The following is a 22,491-nucleotide window of genomic DNA, read 5'->3' on the forward strand; positions in this document are numbered from 1 at the left end:
AGCCTTTCTACCAAACACAGCACAACTTTCACTGCCCGTATTATGCAAAATTCCAATGCTTCAAGGTTACAGGCCTCCAGAATCTATAACTTATTCATAACCTGTATTTCCGAAATGTAAATAGCTCTTGATACACATGTAGAATAATAATGATAATATATGAGACGCATATTTTACTGCTAGTCAATTAAAGGGTCAGGTTTGTGTAAAGGTAAAGAAGGACAGCACAAAGTTTTAGGTACGTACAACTAAGTCTTGGTAACCATGTTTCCCTAAGACCCCCTACTTAAGCGTATTAAACTACTTACCGATCGGTTTCCAGCGCCGTTCCTTTCCTCCATTGGCCACTTGACCTGAAAACACACTAAGGGCTGCTTCAGACTTTCGAGACCACCATACACAGACTGGTCGCATCACAGCTTCAAAGACTTGAGAATAACTGACATTCAGGTCGGGAGAGCCAAGGCCAGTTGGTGTCTTGTGGTCTGGGCTCAGACTGATTTGCACAGACGTCTGAAGCAGCCCTAAATAACTCACACAGGGGCTTGTGTGTGGACTCGAAGTTGCTTTCTCAAACTACGTCTATGGAGCCGCATTTTGGGTCTCAGACTTGCATTGGAAAAGTAGCACCGCACCATACGGTGTGAGCCAGAAAAGTTGAGAATGAAAATAAAATAGACCGGTCATAAGGAGCGCAAGCGACGTAGTTCAGTTGGTATTACAAGTCTTCATTTATTAGATTCCACAATGCGTTTCAACGGAATGGCTCCGTCTTCTTTAGGTGGTAGTTATAAATAGGGTGGAATTGGGAAGGTATATAAAAGTGGAGCAGCAAAAGAAAATTAAGAGGAAATTAATCAGAAGGCTCACATGATTAAAAATGCAAATTATGACTACACTAAAAAATATTAAAAAAAACAAATGCAATATAAAACACAGACTAAAACCAACCTAAAAGCGAATAAAAAACAAATAAAAACAATGTACATAAAAATTATCACAACGTACCGTATTTTTCGCTTTGTAAGACGCACTTTTTTCCCCCAAATTTGGGGGGAAAATAGGGGTGCGTCTTACAATGCAAACATATCTTTTTTGGTGCTGCCACTGCGGGTGTCCGTTAATTGCCGCCGCCGCGCTGGGTCCCCCGAGTGCTGCCGCCGCCGGGCTCTGTCCCTTGCTGCGTCGGGGGCTCTGACGTTCTTTCCATGCCTGTGCGGTGGATCCCTTTCTGGAAAATGGCCGCCGCACAAGCGCAGATGGAGATCTCGGCATTGAAATCTCGGGAGATGAGATTTCAGCGCTGAAATCTCATCTCCCGAGATTTCAATGCCGAAATCTCCATCTGCGCTTGCGCGGCAGCCATTTTCCAGGAAGCAATCCACCGCACAGGCATGGAAGGAACGTCAGAGCCCGGCGGCAAGCACCGGGGGACCCAGCGCAGCAGCGGCAGCACCCGGCACCACCAGGTAAAGAGCGGGCGACAGCACCCCGGGGACAGAGCGGGCGACAGCACCCCGGGGACAGAGCGGGCGACAGCACCCCGGGGACAGAGCGGGCGACAGCACCCCGGGGACAGAGCGGGCGACAGCACCCCGGGGACAGAGCGGGCGACAGCACCCCGGGGACAGAGCGGGCGACAGCACCCCGGGGACAGAGCGGGCGACAGCACCCCGGGGACAGAGCGGGCGACAGCACCCCGGGGACAGAGCGGGCAGCAATAAGACGCCTGGATTATAAGAAGAACCACCATTTTATTAAAAAAACCTTTTTTTTTCCTATTTTTCTCCTCAAAATTTGGGGTGCATCTTATAATCCGGAGCGTCTTATAAAGCGAAAAATATGGTACATATAATACATGACTTTCTCAATGGTGAGGTTTAACCCCTCATGGGGCCAGTGTGCCAAGTTTAAAAATCCAGAAACTCTCCCTTCTTATTAGATTATTGTATCAATCAGGCAGATCATCTGGCATCTGGTCAATGACAATAAGTTTTAATGAATTCAAATTCTTTTGGTGCACTAGAGAAAAATGTTTAGAAAGACTGTGTAGCATGAACCCATTTCGGATATTTTGACTGTGCTTGTTGAGTCTTGCATGCATCGTCTGTATCGTCCGACCGATGTATTGCAAACCACAACACTCAAATAAATAACGTAGCAAGATTGGCAATTTACATGACAGTTGATTTTAAAACTGGTGCCTGTGGTACAATATTTAAATTCTTGAGCCCCATTCACAATAGAGACGCAGCACAAACACTTAGAGGTCCCACATAATAATAATTTTATTTCTATAGCGCCAACATATTCCGCAGCACTTTACATGATAGAGGGGACTTCTACAGACAGTAGACATTACAGCATAACAATAATCACATAGATCAAAACAGATACTAAGAGGAATGAGGGCCCTGCTCGCAAGCTTACAATCTATAAGGAAAAAAGGGAGACACGAAAGGTGGATGGTAACAATTGCTTTTATCGTTCGGACCAGCCGTAGTGTAAGAATCGGGTGTTCCAGTTGCTGCATGAGCCCGTTAACAGTCTAAATATGTAACAGTACAGACACAGAGGGCTACATGCAAAAGAACCCGGATTGGAATTTATCCGGATTGTAGATGAAGATAAGGACTTGAGAGTCGTGTTGCTAGGGGCAACGAGATTTCTAAGAGTTCGATTTTTCCGAAAAATCGTTCTGGGTTGTGCGGGTATGTGTGATGATACTAAAGGGTCCCCTTTCAGGATAAACCAGTATTTTTTAACAAGGTTACGTATGGTGACATGAGATTGATGAAAAGTAGTGATGAAACTCCAGTTCACTAGATCAGAGGATTTTTCAGGCATATTCTCCTTATACTTTATTTTCTCAATGCATTTATTTTGTGTGAATGCTCTAGCCGTAGTGAAGGCATCACAAACCAACTTCTTTGGGTAGCCTTTGCTCCTAAAAAGTTTTTTTTAAATCTTGGCCTATTAAAAAAAAAAAAAAAAAAAAAAAAAAAAAAATCGGTGTCTTCCGTACAGTCCTTTCTAAATCCTCCAATATTGCCCATAAGGGATGTTTGAGATCCCCTTAGGGAGGTGGCCACTGCTAATGCTGAGATAGCTGTTTACATCCACCTTCTTGACGTGGGTGGAGGTTGAAAAACGACCTGACGAATCGACGTGCACCATTAGATGCCAAAATGGAATCATTGTATTGGATATATTAACTGTGAATTTGAGACCCCAGGAATTAGAATTCAGGGATTGGGCAAAATCAAGTGCTTCCCGTTCAGACCCAGTCCAGATGATGAAAAGGTAGTCAAAGAAATGACTGTACATAGCAATTCTACCCATCGCCAGTGGGGACTGCGCGATAAAGACGGATTCGAACACCCCCATGAACAGATTAGCGTAACTGGGGACAAATCTCATCCCCATCGCGCAGCCCCTCACTTGGCGGTAAAAGACCCCTTCAAAAGAAAAAGCATTCTCGAGAACAAACATTTTGGCTTTTTTCAAAAAGTCCATTTGTAAGGGTAGGTAGTTGATCATCAGTGGAAAAGAACTGAGTCACCGCTTCAAGACCCCGATTATGGGGGATATTTGTGTAGAGGGCTTGAGCGTCCATAGTTATCGTTGTGGAAACTAATAAATGAAGACTTGTAATATCAACTAAACTACGTCGCTTGCGCTCTTTATGACCGGTCTATTTTATTTTCACCCTGTCTGATCCTCTTATGAGGTACCGGGCCGGAGCTGCAGCAGACCACCCTCATTGTATCTACTCTCACCGCCAGCCGGGCGCTCTGTTTGAAGCCGTCTATCTGACTCTCCTGGCAAAGTTGAGAAGTCACGGGGGCCAGAGGATGACCAAAGCATTACTGGAAACTAAAGGACTCAGACGGGTAATATTGCTGCACGTGACTTAAAACTGAAAGAAAAATAATAAAAAAAGCTACTTAGGCAATACTATATTTGTGTTGGTAACAATAGAAAAACTTACGTTTATTGAATCTGCCCATTGCCTATACCGAATAAACAAGAAAAATGCAAGACAACAGTTTGACAGTGGCGTTTGAATGGTTCATGTGCAGGTTTTGCTCATTTTATTAGTCAGAGATTGACAGTGGATTTTAAATGGTTAACAGCCGCAAACTGAGCTCAGCTTCAGCCGCTGGGACACAGATGTTGGACTATATAATAAAGCTAATATTTGCCATGAGAAGAAGAGCTCGGTTCCCGAGTCCCCTCCACACATAGGAACTCATGCAATGACTAAAGAGTTCAAGGGGTTTTTCACCTTTGAAGGCAATTTATTCCTCATTTTTTGCTATTTAAATACATGTAAATATTTTTTCAGTTGGGTTTAATTAAATATTTTGCACCATTTGCCTTTTATAGCCTCCGTTTTGTACAATCTATTTTTGGTTACAGGCCGTTACTGAGATTCTGATAGGCCACCCGGTAGAATGGCCGGGCAGGGAGGCTGTGGTCAAAAATCAGCTGAGATGAGCTCAGAAAAAGATAAAGCGTTACAGACCACAACAAAGGCAAACGTGTAGGGAAACCGAGCCTGTGCAAACACTAAATGGTGCAAAAGTTTGAAATTAAAACCAATTGAAAGAAAAAATAAGTCTTACTTAAATGCTTGCAGTTGGGGCTAAAATAGTAAGAAAAATGGCCAATCCATTTGAATGCAATTATGTGTCTTCATGTAAATTTCTATTTCCCATATCTTTTAAAAACACATCTTTTATTTGCAACGTAAGTCGTGTAATGGGCGTCACATACCTGAAAGGGGCGGTTTATGAGAGTGAAGGCTGCAGGGAACGCTGACTATAATCTTGTGCTGCGGAACAGGTGGCAAGACTTGGCTCTCCGACTCCCTAAGGAAAAAATAATGAGTTGAAAACATATTAATACATTATATATATAATTTCTTTTATATATGGCATCTCCGATCCAGGCAGCTCATACAATGAGGAATATACTGGACTTGTGCAATTACCGTGCTGCAGAAATATCGGAGGTCAGAAGTCTTCCTAATATCAGGATTTCATATGGCTTTTTATGAACTGAATCGATGGGAAACACAAATTCTCCGGAATGTGTTATCTAAGAAAAAAAAAATGATGCAACATCTTACCAAGAATAGAATATGATGCAGAAAATACTTTATTACTAAGGCTTAGCCTGGAAATAGAAAGAAAAAAAAAGTAAAAATGGAAGCTTTGTGTGTAATGTGAAAATAACCAGGGCAATCTGACAAAGATACATTCCTCCAATTATCCACTGCTAATTCGGTTTTACGTTAAATCTATGTCTATACATGGGATATCGAGCCTGAGTCACAATAACAGAGCTACAGCCTCTATAAAAGACATATTAAGACATTAATCAGTACAGAATTATGGACTTACAGGGATTCCAGCTGTTCCCCCACAAATCCAAAACTGCCCCTAGTACCCCGAGGATGTGCAGTGACGGCGGTTGTACTCTCCCGAAGTTCATCAGTGTAATGTGCATGGCCAGGAATGGCCGAGTCGAGGTTCGGGGCGGACATCAATCACATCTCAAGGGGCAGGGGGTGATTACGCTACCTAGTGCTGCACTCGTCTCGGTGAATAACACACCATCAGACTACTACTAGGTAATTAACAGATGGTGAGCAGTACTAATAAGTGGCTTAGTCACAAACACAGACATTAATCTGGGGCCACAAAGACATTATTATAATGAAGGAGCAGGGCCCTAGCGTGCATTAGTGGTGGTCTGGGAAGCTTGAGGGGACCTGCCAGGCAGTCTATAAACGTGAACTGGTAATATTAAGGGGAAATTTGTCACCATGGTTTTTGACACCTAATCTGAGATCTGCATAATGTAGGGGCAGAGACACAGATTCCACCAGTGTGTCACTTACTGGGCTGTTTGATGTCGTTTTGATAAATATCACTGTTTTATCAGCTGTAGATTATCACTAAAGGACTAGTAAACCTGCTGTCATATTATAGTCCCCCATATTCATGAACTCTGTATAACCCCGCCACAGAGACTGGCAGCTTTCAGCCTATGCACAGCGTACACACGAGCAATCCCTGCATGTTTTGTGGCTGTTTTAACAGCTGCAAAACATCTAGAATTGGGGACTCGAACAGGCCACTCAAGCACCTACGATACTCTGTACATACCCGAGCACCCCCTGTAAAAGCGAGTAACCAGCACATGTGCTCATCACTACTCAGTATTCAAAGGACTGCAACAGTCAAACAGTGATTTTATCAGAATGGCAGCAAGGAGCCCAGTAAGTGATACATTGCTGGAATCAGGGTCTTTACCCCAACATCATACTAGCCTACGATGAACTAAAAAAAAAAAAATTAGTCACAGATTCCATTTAAGGATTTTGGGAAACAGAGATAGAGTGATATAAGCAGGGTTTTGGTATCCGTGAGGTGCTTTACCTGTACAAATAACAAGGACCTGCTAGCAAAGAAAAACTCATTAGTAACAGTATTATGGAAGATGGCTTCTACAATCCAGTATAATTATACATACAATAGAGATCTGCTGAGCATCAGTGAAGAACAACAGAGACAAAAGGTTTAATACAACATTTTAAAAAAGGCGGGAGTGAAAGAAACCTCTGCACATTTACCAACTTTTCCCAGGACATTAAAGTCTGCTTAATCTCCTGCCTTTCCGGAGAATGACCCCGGCCCACCCTGGAACATTCACTAGGGTGGGGAATCTCAGGCCTGTGGGCACTTTCCGACCATTGATGACCTTTCATCCGGCCCACAGGCTGATTCCTGGGGACCGCAGTGCTTGGGCCGGCAGCTTTTTTTTTTTTTTTATGGCCGCCAGCCGGTCCATTTCTTCTTGCCCTAAGCACGCGCCCGCAGTGCTCACTACCGAACGCTGAGGCGCGTGCAATGAAAAGAGGGACAGCATCAGGACTTACTTTGAGGGTGGAGTTGGCGGGTGACTTGTGTAGCCCCCAAAGGGTGGTAAAAGTATCCAAATGGCCCTTGGCAGAAAAAAGGTTCCCCACCCCTGGTTTACATGAACCCTGCCCCCTTCCTGGGGACATTTTTGGAAAGTTGTCAATCAAGTAAATGGATGAAAGTGCTGCAGTTTGGAGGGAAAGGTCAACTGAAGCAGAAATGTGCCTTACCTTTACCCAGTGCCATTCCGCCAGCGCTCTGACGGACCAATGAGGATACAGTTCTTCCCTCACAAATCTCAAATGTTTCTGCCTATTGGTCACCCACGTTACCACAAGGCAATCCGGAGCTGCCAAGGCAGGGATAGGAAGCTGCTTAATTTCCATAGGAGATAAATAATTATATCTAAAACAAAAAACCAAAAAAAACGACAATGCTAAATATTTAGGAAACCAAAATGTGTTGGGAAAGAATAAGAATGCACTGGGATGGAAGAAGATACATGTCCATTAGCAGCATGGGAACATTGGAGTAGTCCACAATCAAATGTAAGACAATAGTGACCCCTAGTGGCAGAAACGATGAACTCATTCCTAAGCTCCCTCCATTGTTTACGTCTGGTTCCTTCTTCAGCAATGACTGATGTGAGCGCCGCAGCATAAAAATAGTGCAAATCCATGGTAAAGTGCTCTCAGAGGCCACTGCAAATCCTTAAATAATTGAAGTAAAGCGCCTTTAAAAGGGTACGTTTTAAGAATGGATGTTTAAAAAAGCAAGTGCCTTACAAATATAGACTTAAGGTATTCATGGATGAGTGGAGGGGAGGAAAAAAAAAACAAAAGGTAGAACTGTTAGGAAGAAAACGACTTGGCTTGTTTACAAAACCAAGGGAACAACGTCTGATTGCATTAAAGTCAATCATCTCATAAAACAGTCCCTGACCTAAGTGAGAACCACCATTAACATCACATTTATAATTCATTACTGTTTAGGAAACGTAAACTACACATAGATGGATGGAAGGACGGAAGGATGGATGGATGGATGGATGGATCGCAGCCGGGTCTCATCGGTGCTGGCAAATGTACAAAATGGTCAATATGTGACAGTGAAGCGGAGAGATGCGGTGTCCATTACATCCAAACGTGGTTACACTCTAATATCGACGCATCCAAGTACACAAATGTATAGACCGGTATTACAGCGTCCATGTGTTACACAGGGCACAACCACTTCCATATAGACCATTACACCGGGGCCTTCTGTCTCACGTATCGTATAACAGACCGAGGGGGTCTGCGGAGCCGGGAGGGAGCGTAGCTGCTACCTGCTCTATTCTTAAGGAAAGCTGAAGAAAAGGGTAATTACACTGTAAATATTGCAATATTTATCTATATCGCTCTATACATATCGTATATATCTATCTACACATAGCCATCAATATCTGTCTCTCTCTGTATATCTATATCTAAAGACACAACACAGATATGACAGAGATATAACATAAATCAAGAAAGACACATGCAGCCCAGGAATGGCAGCGCTTCCCAGGACTCACATCCAAAGATGAGATTTCATATTTTTTTTATTTTATAGGTTAAAAAAGAGGATATATGACATAGATATAAGATAGATATGACATATAGATATGACAAATAGATAGATACGGGATATATATGACAAATAGATAGATACATAGATAGATAGATACTGATCATGGGTGCAAAACCTCCCAAACAAATATACGTTTGTAGTAGTAATAAAAAAGGCAGTCAGCACTCAAATAAAATTGTGAAAAATTCGGACTTTATTCGCACATATAGTGTGATAACTTTTCGGGTGAGAAAGGTTTGTCACAACCAAAACGTTGTCACACCACATGGGCGAAAAAAGTCTACTTTTTTTCACAACTTTTTGGAGTGCTGTCTGCCTTTTTTATTAATAGATAGACAGAGATTGATTTATTAACGGTTTCTGGTCTGGAAGCCTCTTGGCTACACATCGGCACAGAGTACCTTATTGTCCTTTATAAACTTTACAGCTCCAAACTGAAAACAGCCATTCTTCAGCACAAATTAATAACAGAACAGTCCTTTCTCTGGGTAAGGCCTCTTTCACACTTCCGTTTTTTACAATCAGTCACAATCCGCCAGGTTTTGAAAAAAAAAAACGGATCCTCAATTTTTTTTTTGAGGATCCGTTTTTTTCCCATTGACTTGCATTAATGGCGGATTGTGACGGATTGCTGTCCGTTGCATCCGTTTTTTGTGAGGATCCGCCAAAAGTTGCTGTCCGTCACCATCCTCAAAGATTTCAGAACGGAGCTTGTAACGTTTTTTCCTCTGGCGGATCCTCCAGACACTCATTTAACCCGAAATTCTTTCTGGGTGCCGGACAAAAATAAAAAAAAAAAATCTCTCTCTCTCTCTCTCTCTCGCTCCTTCCCGGCCAGCGATTCCTTTAAATTTCTTCATTTTCAGGATCCATCTGAAAACGGATCCTGTGCCATCCGTTCGCATCAGTTTAGAACGGATCCGCTTGTCCGCCTTTTTGGCGGATTATAACTGATGCAAAAAACTGAAGTGTGAAAGAGGCCTAAGGCTAGTGTCACCAACTTGGCAGTGCAGGAACTTCACAGTCTCTAGCATACACTGTCCACCATTAAAAGTCTTTCTTCAGCTCAAACACAATGCACTCAGCTAACACAGCCCAGGTGCCTGTTAGGGTGCTTAAACATTGTGTTCCCGTAGGGATATACATGTGTCCCGCAAAACAAGGTCCGGATGCATGCGCCGACGGGGCCATAGACTGTAATGGTGATGACAGTGAATGTGCACTCTGTTGTGAATCATTTTCGGGAGCGTACACAGTAGACTGCGTCTGAGTGTCCGCCTCCTGTAGGTGTACACGCTCCCAAAAAACGTGCATGACAGCGCTTACGTTTACTCTGCCGTCACCATTAAGGTCTATTGGCCACGTCAACACCTGTGTTTGGACCCCGGGGGGGGGGGATTTCGGATGCCCCGACTGTTGCACAGAAAGCAATGTGAAAGTACCTTAAGAAATTGACTGGAGTATGGGAGCGACCTCTCACAAATCCTGGACGGACTGTAAACGCAGTCACGAAAACCCTCTCAATGACCTAGTGCTACTGGAACAGGCTTTACACTGGTGAGGCCAGACGCCTTGGTGGCACATTTCTGTCATCCAGGACCTTACTCCTGCTTTCCTACCCAATTGTAAAGTGCTGTGGAATATGTTGATGCTATATACAGTAAATACAATTATTATTCCTACAAAAAAATCATATACTTACATCTCATTATAATAAATGTAATTATCCACAGTATCACAAAAGTGAGTACACTCCTCACATTTGTATAACACTTTTATACAATCTAAAGTAGTAGTAGTAGGAGTTGATGCCAAGTGCGGTGGCGTATGGTCTGAGCACTGACAGGCCGACCTCCACCCTTTCAACTTCTGCAGCAATGCTGGCAGCTCGTGCATATATTTTGAAAAGACAACCTCTGGATAGGACGCAGATCACATGCACTCAACTCTCCTTTGGTCAACCATGGCATGGCCTGTTCGGAGTGGAGCCTGTCTGGTTAAACCACTGCATGGTCTTGGCCACCCAACTGTAGCTCAGTTTCAGGGTGTTGGCAATCTTCTTAAAGACTAGGCCATCTTTATGTGCGACAACAATTGCTTCTTTCAGATCCTCAGAGTTCTTTCCCATGAGGAGCCATGTTGAACTTCCAGTGACAAATATGAGAGAGTGAGAGTGATAACACCAAATTTAACACAACAGCTCCCAAATCACACCCGAGACCTTGTAACACAAACGAGTCACATGACACCGGGGATGGAAAATGGCTAATTGGCAGGTACTCCCTGTTGCAAGCAGTTTAGATATTAATGGCTGTATGTGGAGTTATTTAGAGGGCACATCAAATTTACACTGTTCTAAAAGCTGTACACAGACTGCTTTACATTGTATCAAAGTGTCATATCTTCAGTGTGGCCCCATGAAAAGATAATTAAATACTGACAAAAATGTGAGGGCCAATTCAGTTTTTAAATACTGTATATACTATATTATACACACTACTCAAAAAAATAAATGGAACACTAAAATACCACATCCTAGATATCACTGAGAGAAATATTCCAGTTGCAAATATTTATTCATTACATAGAGGAATGCATTGGGAACAATAAAGCAAAAATGATCAATGTAAATCAAAATTAATATCCTATGGAGGTCTGGATTTGGAATCCTACTCAAAATCAAAGTGGAAAATCAAATTACAGGCTGATCCAACGTCAGTGAAAATGCCTTAAGACAAGGAAATGATGCTCAGTAGTGTGTGACCTTCACGTGCCTGTATGACCTCCATACAACGCCTGGGCATGGTCCTGATGATGCGGTGGATATGCTCCGGAGGGATGTGATTGATTGGATTCAGATCTAGGGAATGGGCAGGCTAATCTCACAATGGGACTCAGGATCTCATCCCGGTACCTAATTGCAGTCAGAGTACCTCTGGCTAACACATGGAGGGCTGTGCGGCCCTCCAAAGAAATGCCTCCTGTAAGGCAGCGGTAGCACCGTACGCAGTGAAGAGGCAGTGACCGACAAAACCAAAACACAAAAGTCTCTAATGTGTTTCCCAACAGCATTAAATGTCCAATCCACACAAGTGCATATAACTTCAGTGACTATAACTACAGTGCATAAAATTAATATCCATTTCACCATTTGCAGAATATATATTATACAGCAACCTTCATTTTACAGACAATAAACACGCCAGTCTTCCTCTGACTAGTTCCCGTGGGTGTCTATACGCCATATCCAAGACTCTATTCACACATCATTACATGTCGCAGGCACTACACAGGCTAGCTCTCCTCTGACTAGTTCCCGTGTCTTGCACCGCTGCATCAAAGTCTCTTTACTCACACAGCCGTACAGAGTCCAGGATGTCCTCCGGATCGCAGCCAGGCACCATATCCACCTGTATTGCAATCATTACACACGCCAGTCTTCTTTTGGGTACAGGACATTCACCTCCGGGCACAGAACTGTCCACATCCAATACCAGTCACCGTGGACGACTTGCATCTCTGTGTATGCGGTGAGTTTGCAGGGCCTCTTTCTGGCCCTGACACACCTGAGACTAAGCACTCATTCAGTCTAAACTCACTAACCCTTTCCTGCAGGGCTGTTATTGCAGAAACCTGTGGCTTTCAACCACATGGAAAACCTGTGTCCGGAATGGAACAGACTGCAACACTATCATACTGCAATCTGTTTCATACACACATCCATAGCAGGTTTTCTCTACCTCTGTCTTGGACACCAACATGTCCAAGACTAACACTTACTTTTATTATCAGTGTGCATGGCAGTCACAGCTACGCCCGTGACTGCCATGCACACCTATGGCCTTCATACGCCTCCATGCATATCCTGGGGAGACTACACAGCGACCCCTACCTGTGACATCGGTCACTGCTTCCCCCATCGCAATCCCAGCTATGCCTATGACCGCAATGCATCCTCATAGCCTATATGTGCCTCCGTGCGTATCCTGGGGAGAACACACAGTGCCCCCTAGATGTAACAGTGGTCACTGCCTCACACTCCCCACACCATTACTGACCCACTGCCAAACCAGTCATGCTGGAGAATGTTGCAGGCTGCATAATGTTCTCCACGGTATCTCCAAACTCTGTCATGTCTGTCACATGTGCTTAGTGTGAACCTGCTCTCATCAGTGCAGAGCACAGGGCACCAATGTCAAATCTGCAAGTCTTGGTGTTCTCTGGTAAATGCCAAATTGCCCTGCACGATGTTTGGCTGTAAGAACAAACACCCACTTGTTGACATTGGGCCCACATACCACCCTCATGGAGCCTATTTCTGTCAATCTGAGCAGACACATGGATGTTAGTGGCCTGCTGAAGGTAATTTTGCAGGGTTCTGGCACTGCTCCTCCTGTTCTTCCTTGCACAAAGGAAAAGGTTAGCGGTCCTGCTGTGGGGTTGTTGCCCTCCTACGGCCCACTCCACGTCTCCTGGTGTATTGGCCTGTCTCCTGGTGTCTGCTCCATGCTCTGAACACTGTGCTGAAAGAAACAGCTACTCTCTTGCCACAGCTTGCATTGATGTGCTATCCTGGATGAGCAGCACTGCTGGTGCAACTTCTGTAGGTTTTAGACACTGCCTTATGCTAATGTGAGGGGGGGAGGAAATATACAGAAATAAAAAAGGGGTCATATAATACATATAAATGATAATGTAGCACAAAAGATCAGGATTACAAAACTACAATCATGCAATTTGTCTAGCAGGAGCTCAAACGTTAAGTTTATAACTTTGTTCTTCACATATAGAACAATCATTTACAGTAACAGATCATAGAGAATAATGCAAGAAATGCAAACAATAATAATAAAGTACTTGGTTGTTCAAGCTAGTATGACTTTAGAGAAAAAAAAGGATACAACAGGTTCCTGATCGGGAACTGGGTGAGGGAGTGTCCAGACGGAGACTTCAGGTGAGGGAGACATTTAAATTTTAGAGACTCCTGATAACATAGATGCAGGTTTTTAGTACGAGAACAATGCAAGATCAGTGAAATTTTAAGGAGAGCCAGTGGGGAGGAGTGAGGGACACCTGAATGCATGAGAGGAACCACAGTACCAGTGCTTGTGAAATGCGATCTGTGTAGCTTGTGGAGGCACTTATTCTAATGTACAGTACCTCTAGGGTTGGGAGCAATGACAAAATGCAAAAGTGACCAAATCAACAGCCAAAAAGATGAGAACAGAGAAATGGTCTGTGGTCAACCCCTGCAAAACCACTCCTTTATAGGGGTTATATTGCTAATTGCCTATAATTTCTATCTGCAGGAGAAATTGATTTACAGTCAGTGTTGCTTAACAACTGGACAGGTTGATTTCAAAGAAGTGTGATAGACTTGGGAGTTACATTGTGTTAAGTGTTCCCTTTATTTTTTTTCAGCAGTGTACAGTGCCTACAAGTAGTATTCAACCCACTGCAGATTTAGCAGGTTTGATAAGATGCAAATAAGTTAGAGCCTTCAAACTTCACAAAAGAGCAGGATTTATTAACAGATGCATAAATCTTACAAACCAAAAAGTTATGTTGCTCAGTTAAATTTTAATAAATTTTAAACATAAAAGTGTGGGTCAATTATTATTCAACCCCTAGGTCTAATATTTTGTGGAATAACCCTTGTTTGCAATTACAGCTAATAATCGTCTTTTATAAGACCTGATCAGGCCGGCACAGGTCTCTGGAGTTATCTTGGCCCACTCCTCCATGCAGATCTTCTCCAAGTTATCTAGGTTCTTTGGGTGTCTCATGTGGACTTTAATCTTGAGCTCCTTCCACAAGTTTTCAATTGGGTTAAGGTCAGGAGACTGACTAGGCCACTGCAACACCTTGATTTTTTCCCTCTTGAACCAGGCCTTGGTTTTCTTGGCTGTGTGCTTTGGGTCATTGTCTTGTTGGAAGATGAAATGACGACCCATCTTAAGATCCTTGATGGAGGAGCGGAGGTTCTTGGCCAAAATCTCCAGGTAGGCCGTGCTATCCATCTTCCCATGGATGCGGACCAGATGGCCAGGCCCCTTGGCTGAGAAACAGCCCCACAGCATGATGCTGCCACCACCATGCTTGACTGTAGGGATGGTATTCTTGGGGTCGTAAGCAGTGCCATCCAGTCTCCAAACGTCACGTGTGTGGTTGGCACCAAAGATCTCGATCTTGGTCTCATCAGACCAGAGAACCTTGAACCAGTCTGTCTCAGAGTCCTCCAAGTGATCATGAGCAAACTGTAGACGAGCCTTGACATGACGCTTTGAAAGTAAAGGTACATTACGGGCTCGTCTGGAACGGAGACCATTGCGGTGGAGTACGTTACTTATGGTATTGACTGAAACCAATGTCCCCACTGCCATGAGATCTTCCCGGAGCTCCTTCCTTGTTGTCCTTGGGTTAGCCTTGACTCTTCGGACAAGCCTGGCCTCGGCACGGGAGGAAACTTTCAAAGGCTGTCCAGGCCGTGGAAGGCTAACAGTAGTTCCATAAGCCTTCCACTTCCGGATGATGCTCCCAACAGTGGAGACAGGTAGGCCCAACTCCTTGGAAAGGGTTTTGTACCCCTTGCCAGCCTTGTGACCCTTCACGATCTTGTCTCTGATGGCCTTGGAATGCTCCTTTGTCTTTCCCATGTTGACCATGTATGAGTGCTGTTCACAAGTTTGGGGAGGGTCTTAAATAGTCAGAAAAGGCTGGAAAAAGAGATAATTAATCCAAACATGTGAAGCTCATTGTTCTTTGTGCCTGAAATACTTCTTAATACTTTAGGGGAACCAAACAGAATTCTGGTGGTTTGAGGGGTTGAATAATAAATGACCCTCTGAATAAACTTTTCACAATTTAAAAAAAAATTAAACAAAGAAATAACATTCTTTTTTGCTGCAGTGCAGTTCACACTTCCAGGCTGATCTACAGTCCAAATGTCACAATGCCAAGTTAATTCCGAATGTGTAAACCTGCTAAATCTGCAGGGGGTTGAATACTACTTGTAGGCATTGTATATACACATATACACACACATGCATACATAGATCTATATCTATATAAACACAGATATGTATCTGTATAGATATAAATATTATACATCTATATTATATATACATATACACATAGGAATATGTATATACACACACAAACTACAGCTCTCATCTACATGCCCAGGGACACATTACACATATATCAGAGCATTTCTCCATAATCAAAGTCCAGTAAAGCTCAGAGGTTCAGCAACCTGAAAGAATAAAGGCAGAAAGGCCCCAATGAGTTATAAATTAACTTTTGCTTCTCTTGAGTTTGTCAGCAAATAATTCATTTTTCTGTCAATCTGTTTCCGCTGCGCCATTTGCAGAATAAATAATCTTCATTCTGGTAAAGATTTTCCAGGGAATTTTATGTCCCGGCCTGCTCCATTATTGAATTCCTCCCACCTAATAGAAGTGGAATTCCCATAAAGGTAAATCATAGAATTGTTTTCTTAATCTAAGATTAGCAGATAAAGCTGTATACACTTCATAAGTGCTGCAAGTGAGGCACTTTAGAACTTGCTACAATCATTCATATCTGAAAAATGTGGAAACACTACAATATTAGACTCTAAGTTTAAGGTTTCCTAAAGTAGGTCTCCTGAGGCTATGTGCACACGTGCGGAATTACCGCAGATTTTATGCGTTTTTTTCACCGCGAAAACACTGCAAAAACGCATAAAACAAGCAACCCATTGTATTCAATGGCATTCCGCATATGCTGTGCTAATGCTACATATTTTCCCCGGCAAAATCGCATCACGGAAAAATACGCAGCTTGCTCATTATTTTTGCGGAATCGCGGGAATTTCGCACACATAGGAATGCATTGTTCTGCTTACTTTCCGCATGTGGCTATGCCCACCATGCACAAAGTAAGCGGAAATTGTGCGGATGGTACCCAGGGTCTGGAGGAGAGGAGACTGTCCTCCAGGCCCTGGGTACCATTATCCCTGTAAAAAATAGAATTAAAATAAAAAATCATGATATTCTTACCTTCCGGCATCCCGCGCAGCATCCCCAGGTCTCGGCGATGCTCCCGGCAAGTCTCATTCCCAGCGATGCCTTGCGACAATGACCTCTGATGACGTAGCGGTCTCGTGTGGTGCTACGTCATCTGGGGTCATTGTCGCAAAGCATCGCTGGGAACAAGACTTGCTGGGAGCATCGCTGAGGCCTGGGGACGCTGCGTGGGACGCCAGAAGGTGAAAATATCACAATTTTTTATTTTTTTAATTATTTTTAACATTATATATTTTTACTACTGATGCTGCATAGGCAGCCTCAATAGTAAAAAGTTGGTCACACTTGTCAAACACTATGTTTGACGAGTGTGAACAACCTGTCAATCAGTTTTCCAAGCAATGCTACAGATTTCATGGAAAACGCTAGTATTCTGCAAGCTAATTATGCATGCGGAATTCTAGTGTATTTCCTGCGTCAGGAAGTTGCGGAATTACCGCAGCGAATCCGCACGTGTGCACATAGCCTGAAGGTTTCCTGCAGTAGAAGCACGTTTTCCAATCAAATTCTTCAGATGTTCAATCACCTTGAGATACAAAATTGGAGACCAGCCCCCAGTGTTAACCATCTGGTGTTCTCGGTTATGTTTCATAAACCATTCCAGACCAATATTTGCCGTGTGACAGAGCACATTATCCTGAGAAGGATACTGAAACTAGGGTACCGCAATGTCATGAAGGGATGCATTTGGTCTTCAGCAATATTGGGGGAGGTGACAGGCGGCAAAGTAACTTTACATACATTTATACATATAAAAGACAGCATATCTGAAACCCCTATAAAGTAATGTACAGTGCATGAGAGGCTTCACCTGGTTTGTCAAGTATGCCACTGATGAGCTCTGAAACCTATTTAATTGTGTTTTTATTTGAATGTTTTCAGTTCTAAAGCTAAAATCCGCCACTGCTTTGAGAATTGGCAGAGACTGGAAATATCTGGTTGTAGTACGTTACTCTTATGCCCGGTTTGGATTTGCTAAGTGATGTGAACAAAGCTTCAGAAGGATCAGCACGTTGCAATTCCAACAGCCAAAGTCATCTGGCAGCTTCTTTCATAGATAACACAAGTTTATTGGGAAGCTAAGAAACACTCCTACTGTCTATGTGGGCCTTAATGGCATTGGTCTCTTTCAGCAGGATAATGCACCATTTCTACAAAGCAAATGCCACTACGTCCTTAAAGCCCAAAAATAGCTGTGGTCTTAAAAGTGGATCTCCAGTTATCTCTGACAAGAGCAATTAGGATATTTATAACATCATTGGGGGCCGTATAAAATTATCTACTTGAAAATGATGCCTCCATAGTTAAATAAATAATTAACTTGCCCCTAATGTGCCTCTCTTTGGTGAGGTGTGGGATATTAGGCAGTAGTGATTATGCTGCTACTTGCACGTGCTTTTCCAGTTTGGCATCAGTCTGGAGTGCAGTTGAGTCTGTGATAAATTTTGAAAATAACTCACAGCACTAAGTTGTTCCAAACACAGATGCATGTTTCCCAATAGTGGGAAATGCATATACATCACATAGGTGCAGGGCCGCCCCTATCATGAGGCAACTTGAGTGGGTTGTCTGAGGTGGCGCCACCTGCTGATAAAAAGGGGGGCGGCATCTGCGGGGTGCCGTTCATTCAGAGGCCGGCTTGTGTCTGCTCTTCTCTCCCTGACGTCCTGCTCTCTCCTGCTGTGATGGGGGAATATGCACTTGACTTATTACTGATGTTCGGCAGCTTTCACCCTCCGGGATCAGCAACTCAAAGAGGGGAGGTGTCCTGCAGGAGAAGAACACTTGGCCAATGAACGCTCTCATATCACTGACAGAAGAGCTGATTGGCCAGTGCTCCTGTCCTCCTGCATGGCGCGTCTTTGAAAAGAAGTGAGAGTCAGGAAATAATTAAGATCAGAGGAGCCTGTGTGTGCTGGAAGATACCGAGGAGAAGCAGCTCCAATCCACAAGGTGACAGATCTCCGGCTGGGCAGTCCTGGCAGAGAGAGAGGGTGTGGGGCTCTGCGGCTGTGAGCAGGGGAAGCTGCATATGTACATCAACTCCCACCCCTGTAGCACAGAGGAGTCTGTGTCTCCATGTGTCTATGTGGGTTGTGTGTGGGTTGTGGTTGTGTGTCTCTCCGTGTGGGTTGTGTGTGGGTTGTGTCAGTGTGGGTAGCATCTGTGTGGGGGTTGTGTCTCTTTTTGTGTGTGTGGGTTTTGTCTCTGTGTGGGATGTGTCTCTCTGTGGTTGGGTCTGTGTGTGTGTGTGGGTTGGGTCTCTTTGTTGTGTGGTGTATGGGTTGTGCTCTATATGGTGTGTGGGTTGTGCCTGTGTGTGGGGGTTGTCTCTTGTTGTGCCTCTGAGTGTTTTGTGTCTGTGTGGGTTGTGTCTCTGTGTGGGTTAGGTCTACAGTTGTGGCCAAAAGTATTGACACCCCTGAAATTCTGTCAGATAATACTCAGTTTCTTCCTGAAAATGATTGCAAACACAAATTCTTTGGCATTATTATCTTCATTTAATTTGTCTTAAATAAAAAAAAAAACACAAAAGAGAATGAAGCAAAAAGCAAAACATTGATCATTTCACACAAAACTCCAAAAATGGGCCAGACAAAAGTATTGGCACCCTCAGCCTAATACTTGATTGCACAACCTTTAGCCAAAATAACTGCGACCAACCACTTCCGGTAACCATCAATGAGTTTCTCACAATGCTCTGCTGGAATTTTAGACCATTCTTCTTTGGCAAACTGCTCCAGGTCCCTGATATTTGAAGGGTGCCTTCTCCAAACTGCTATTTTTAGATCTCTCCACAGGTCTGGACTCACTGCTGGCCACCTTAAAAGTCTCCAGTGCTTTCTCTCAAACCATTTTCTAGTGCTTTTTGAAGTGTGTTTTGGGTCATTGTCCTGCTGGAAGACCCATGACCTCTGAGGGAGACCCAGCTTTCTCACACTGGGCCCTACATTATGCTGCAAAATTTGTTGGTAGTCTTCAGACTTCATAATGCCATGCACACAGTCAAGCAGTCCAGTGCCAGAGGCAGCAAAGCAACTCCAAAACATCAGGGAATCTCCGCCATGTTTGACTGTAGGGACCGTGTTCTTTTCTTTGAATGCCTCTTTTTTTCTCCTGTAAACTCTATGTTGATGCATTTGCCCAAAAAGCTCTACTTTTGTCTCATCTGACCAGAGAACATTCTTCCAAAACGTTTTAGGCTTTTTCAGGTAACTTTTGGCAAACTCCTGCCTGGCTTTTTTATGTCTCGGGGTAAGAAGTGGGGTCTTCCTGGGTCTCCTACCATACAGTCCCATTTCATTCAGACGCCGACGGATAGCACGGGTTGACACTGTTGTACCCTCGGACTGCAGGGCAGCTTGAACTTGTTTGGATGTTAGTCGAGGTTCTTTATCCAACATCCGCACAATCTTGCGTTGAAATCTCTTGTCAACTTTTCTTTTCCGTCAACATCTAGGGAGGTTAGCCACAGTGCCATGGGCTTTAACCCCTTAATCCCATATGACGTAGTATCCCGTCCATGTGCCCTGGGACTTAATTCACAGGGATGGGATAATACGTCATAGCCATCAGCGGCGCCCACGTGGTGAGCGCCGCTAATCGCGGCCGGGTGTCAGCTCATTATCACAGCTGATAATGATAATCAGCGATGTGTCACAGGACAGTGATGTCCCACCTGGAACAATGTAATAAAGCTAAAAAAAAAAAAACGTTAAAGTAATTTTTTTTAAAAATCGCCAAATAAATTAAAAAAAAAAAAAAATATTCCCCCAATAAATTCATTTTTTTTAAATTAAAAAAAAAAAAAAAGACAAAAGTACACATTTGGTATCGCTGCATCCATAACGACTTGCCCTATAAAACTGTTCCATTAGTTAACCCCTTTAGCGAACCCCTTAAAAAGTAAAAATAAAAAACAAAGCAAAAAATAATGATTTATTATCATACAGCCGAACAAAAAGTGCAATAACGCGTGATCAAAAAGACGCATATAAATATCCATGGTGCCGGAAAACGTCTTGTCCCGCAAAAAACGAGCCGCCATACAGCATCATCAGCGAAAAAATAAAAAAAAAGTTATAGCTCACAGAATAAAGCGATGCAAAAATAATTATTTTTTTATATAAAAGTTTTCATTGCATAAAACCGACAAAACATAAAAAAACGACCTAAATGAGGTATCGCTGTAACCGTACTGACCCTTTATCAATTTTATCGCACGCGGAACGGTGTAAAAGCACCCCCCCAAAAGAAATTCATGAAACGCTGGTTTTTGTTCATTCTGCGTCCCAAAAATTGGAATAAAAAGCAATCAAAAAATGTCACGTGCACAAAAATGCTACCAATAAAAACGTCAACTCGTCCCGCAAAAAATAAGACCTCACATGACTCGGTGGGTCAAAATACGGAAAAATTATAGCTCAATATGTGGTGATGCAAAAACTATTGATACATTAAAAAGCGTCTTTTAGCGTGTGACAGCTGCCAAAAATAAAAACCGCTATAAACAGTAAATCAAACCCCCAGTTATCACCCCCTTAGTTAGGGAAAAATAATAAAATTAAAAGAAAATGTATTTATTTCCATTTTCCCATTAGGGTTGGGGTTAGGGCCAGGGCTAGGGCTAGGGTTAGGGCTGAGATTAGGGTTAGGGGTGTGTTGGGGTTAGGGTTGGAGTTAGAATTGGGGGTTTCCACTGTTTGGGCACATCAGGTGCTCTCCATATGCAACATGGCATCTGATCTCAATTCCAGCCAATTCTGCGTTGAAAAAGTCAAATGGTGGTCCTTCCCTTCCAAGCGCTGCCATGCACCCAAACAGTGTTTTACCCCGACATATGGGGTATCAGCCTACTCAGGACAAATTGCAAAACAACTTTTGGGGTCCAATTTCTCCTGTTACCCTTAGGAAAATAAAAAATTGGGGGCAAAAATATCATTTTTGTGGAAAAAAATGATTTTTTTATTTTCACGCCCGGGCGTTATAAACTTCTGTGAAGCACTGGGGGGTTCAAAGTGCTCACCACACATCTAGATAAGTTCCGTGGGGGGTCTAGTTTCCAAAATGGGGTCACTTGTTGGGAGTTTCAATAGTTTAGGTACATCAGGGGCTCTCCAAACGCACATGACACCCGCAGACCATTCCATCAAAGTCTGCATTCCAAAACGTCACTACTTCCTTTCCGAGACCCGACGTGTGCCCATACAGTAGTTTTCTCCCACATATGGGAAATCAGCGTACTCAGGACAAATTGGACAACAACTTTTGGGGTCCAATTTCTCCTGTTACCCTTGGGAAAATAAAAAAAATGGGAACTAAAAGATCATGTTTGTGGAAAAAATACGATTTTTTTTATTTTCACGCCCGGTCGTTATAAACTTCTGTGAAGCACTGGGGGGTTCAAAGTGCTCACCACACAACAAGATAAGTTCCTTAGGTGGTCTAGTTTCCAAAATGGGGTCACTTGTGGGGGGTTTAAACTGTTTAGGTACATCAGGGGCTCTCAAAAAGCAACATGACGCCCGCAGACCATTCCATCAAAGTCTGCATTCCAAAATGTCACTACTTCCTTTCCGAGACCCAACGTGTGCCCATACAGTAGTTTTCTCCCACATATGGGGTATCAGCGTACTCAGGACAAATTGGACAACTTTTGGGGTCCAATTTCTCCTGGTACCCTTGGGAAAATAAAAAAAATTGGTGACTAAAAGATCACGTTTTTGGAAAAAATACGATTTTTTTATTTTCACGCCCGGGCGTTATAAACTTCTGTGTAGCACTGGAGGGGTCAAAGTGCTCACGACACATCTAGGTAAGTTCCTTGGGGGGTCTAGTTTCCAAAATGGTGTCATTTGTGGGGGATTTCCACTATT

At 43.3% G+C, this 22,491-nt stretch overlaps 1 protein-coding gene across 6 annotated transcripts in view; it reads right to left on the reverse strand.

Annotated features, from left to right (window-relative positions):
• The window catches only part of METTL4 (methyltransferase 4, N6-adenosine), a 232,261-nt gene that overhangs the window by 86,943 nt on the left and 122,827 nt on the right, over positions 1-22,491 (reverse strand). For 5 of the 6 annotated variants that reach the window (XM_073550879.1, XM_073550878.1, XM_073550881.1 and 2 more), the window contains 3 exons: positions 7,163-7,337; positions 4,997-5,103; positions 4,780-4,874 (listed from right to left, as the gene is read on the reverse strand). In XM_073550879.1, coding sequence (XP_073406980.1) covers positions 4,780-4,874; positions 4,997-5,103; positions 7,163-7,337 — 377 coding nt within the window. Of the gene's footprint in view, positions 1-2,263; positions 3,920-4,779; positions 4,875-4,996; positions 5,104-7,162; positions 7,338-22,491 lie in introns of those variants that run through there. The other variant, XM_073550880.1, reaches the window with a different exon arrangement.

The sequence above is a fragment of the Dendrobates tinctorius genome, unplaced genomic scaffold (genome assembly GCF_039654945.1).
Source record: "Dendrobates tinctorius isolate UK_male_01 unplaced genomic scaffold, ASM3965494v1 ptg000171l, whole genome shotgun sequence".
Taxonomy (NCBI): domain Eukaryota; kingdom Metazoa; phylum Chordata; class Amphibia; order Anura; family Dendrobatidae; genus Dendrobates; species Dendrobates tinctorius.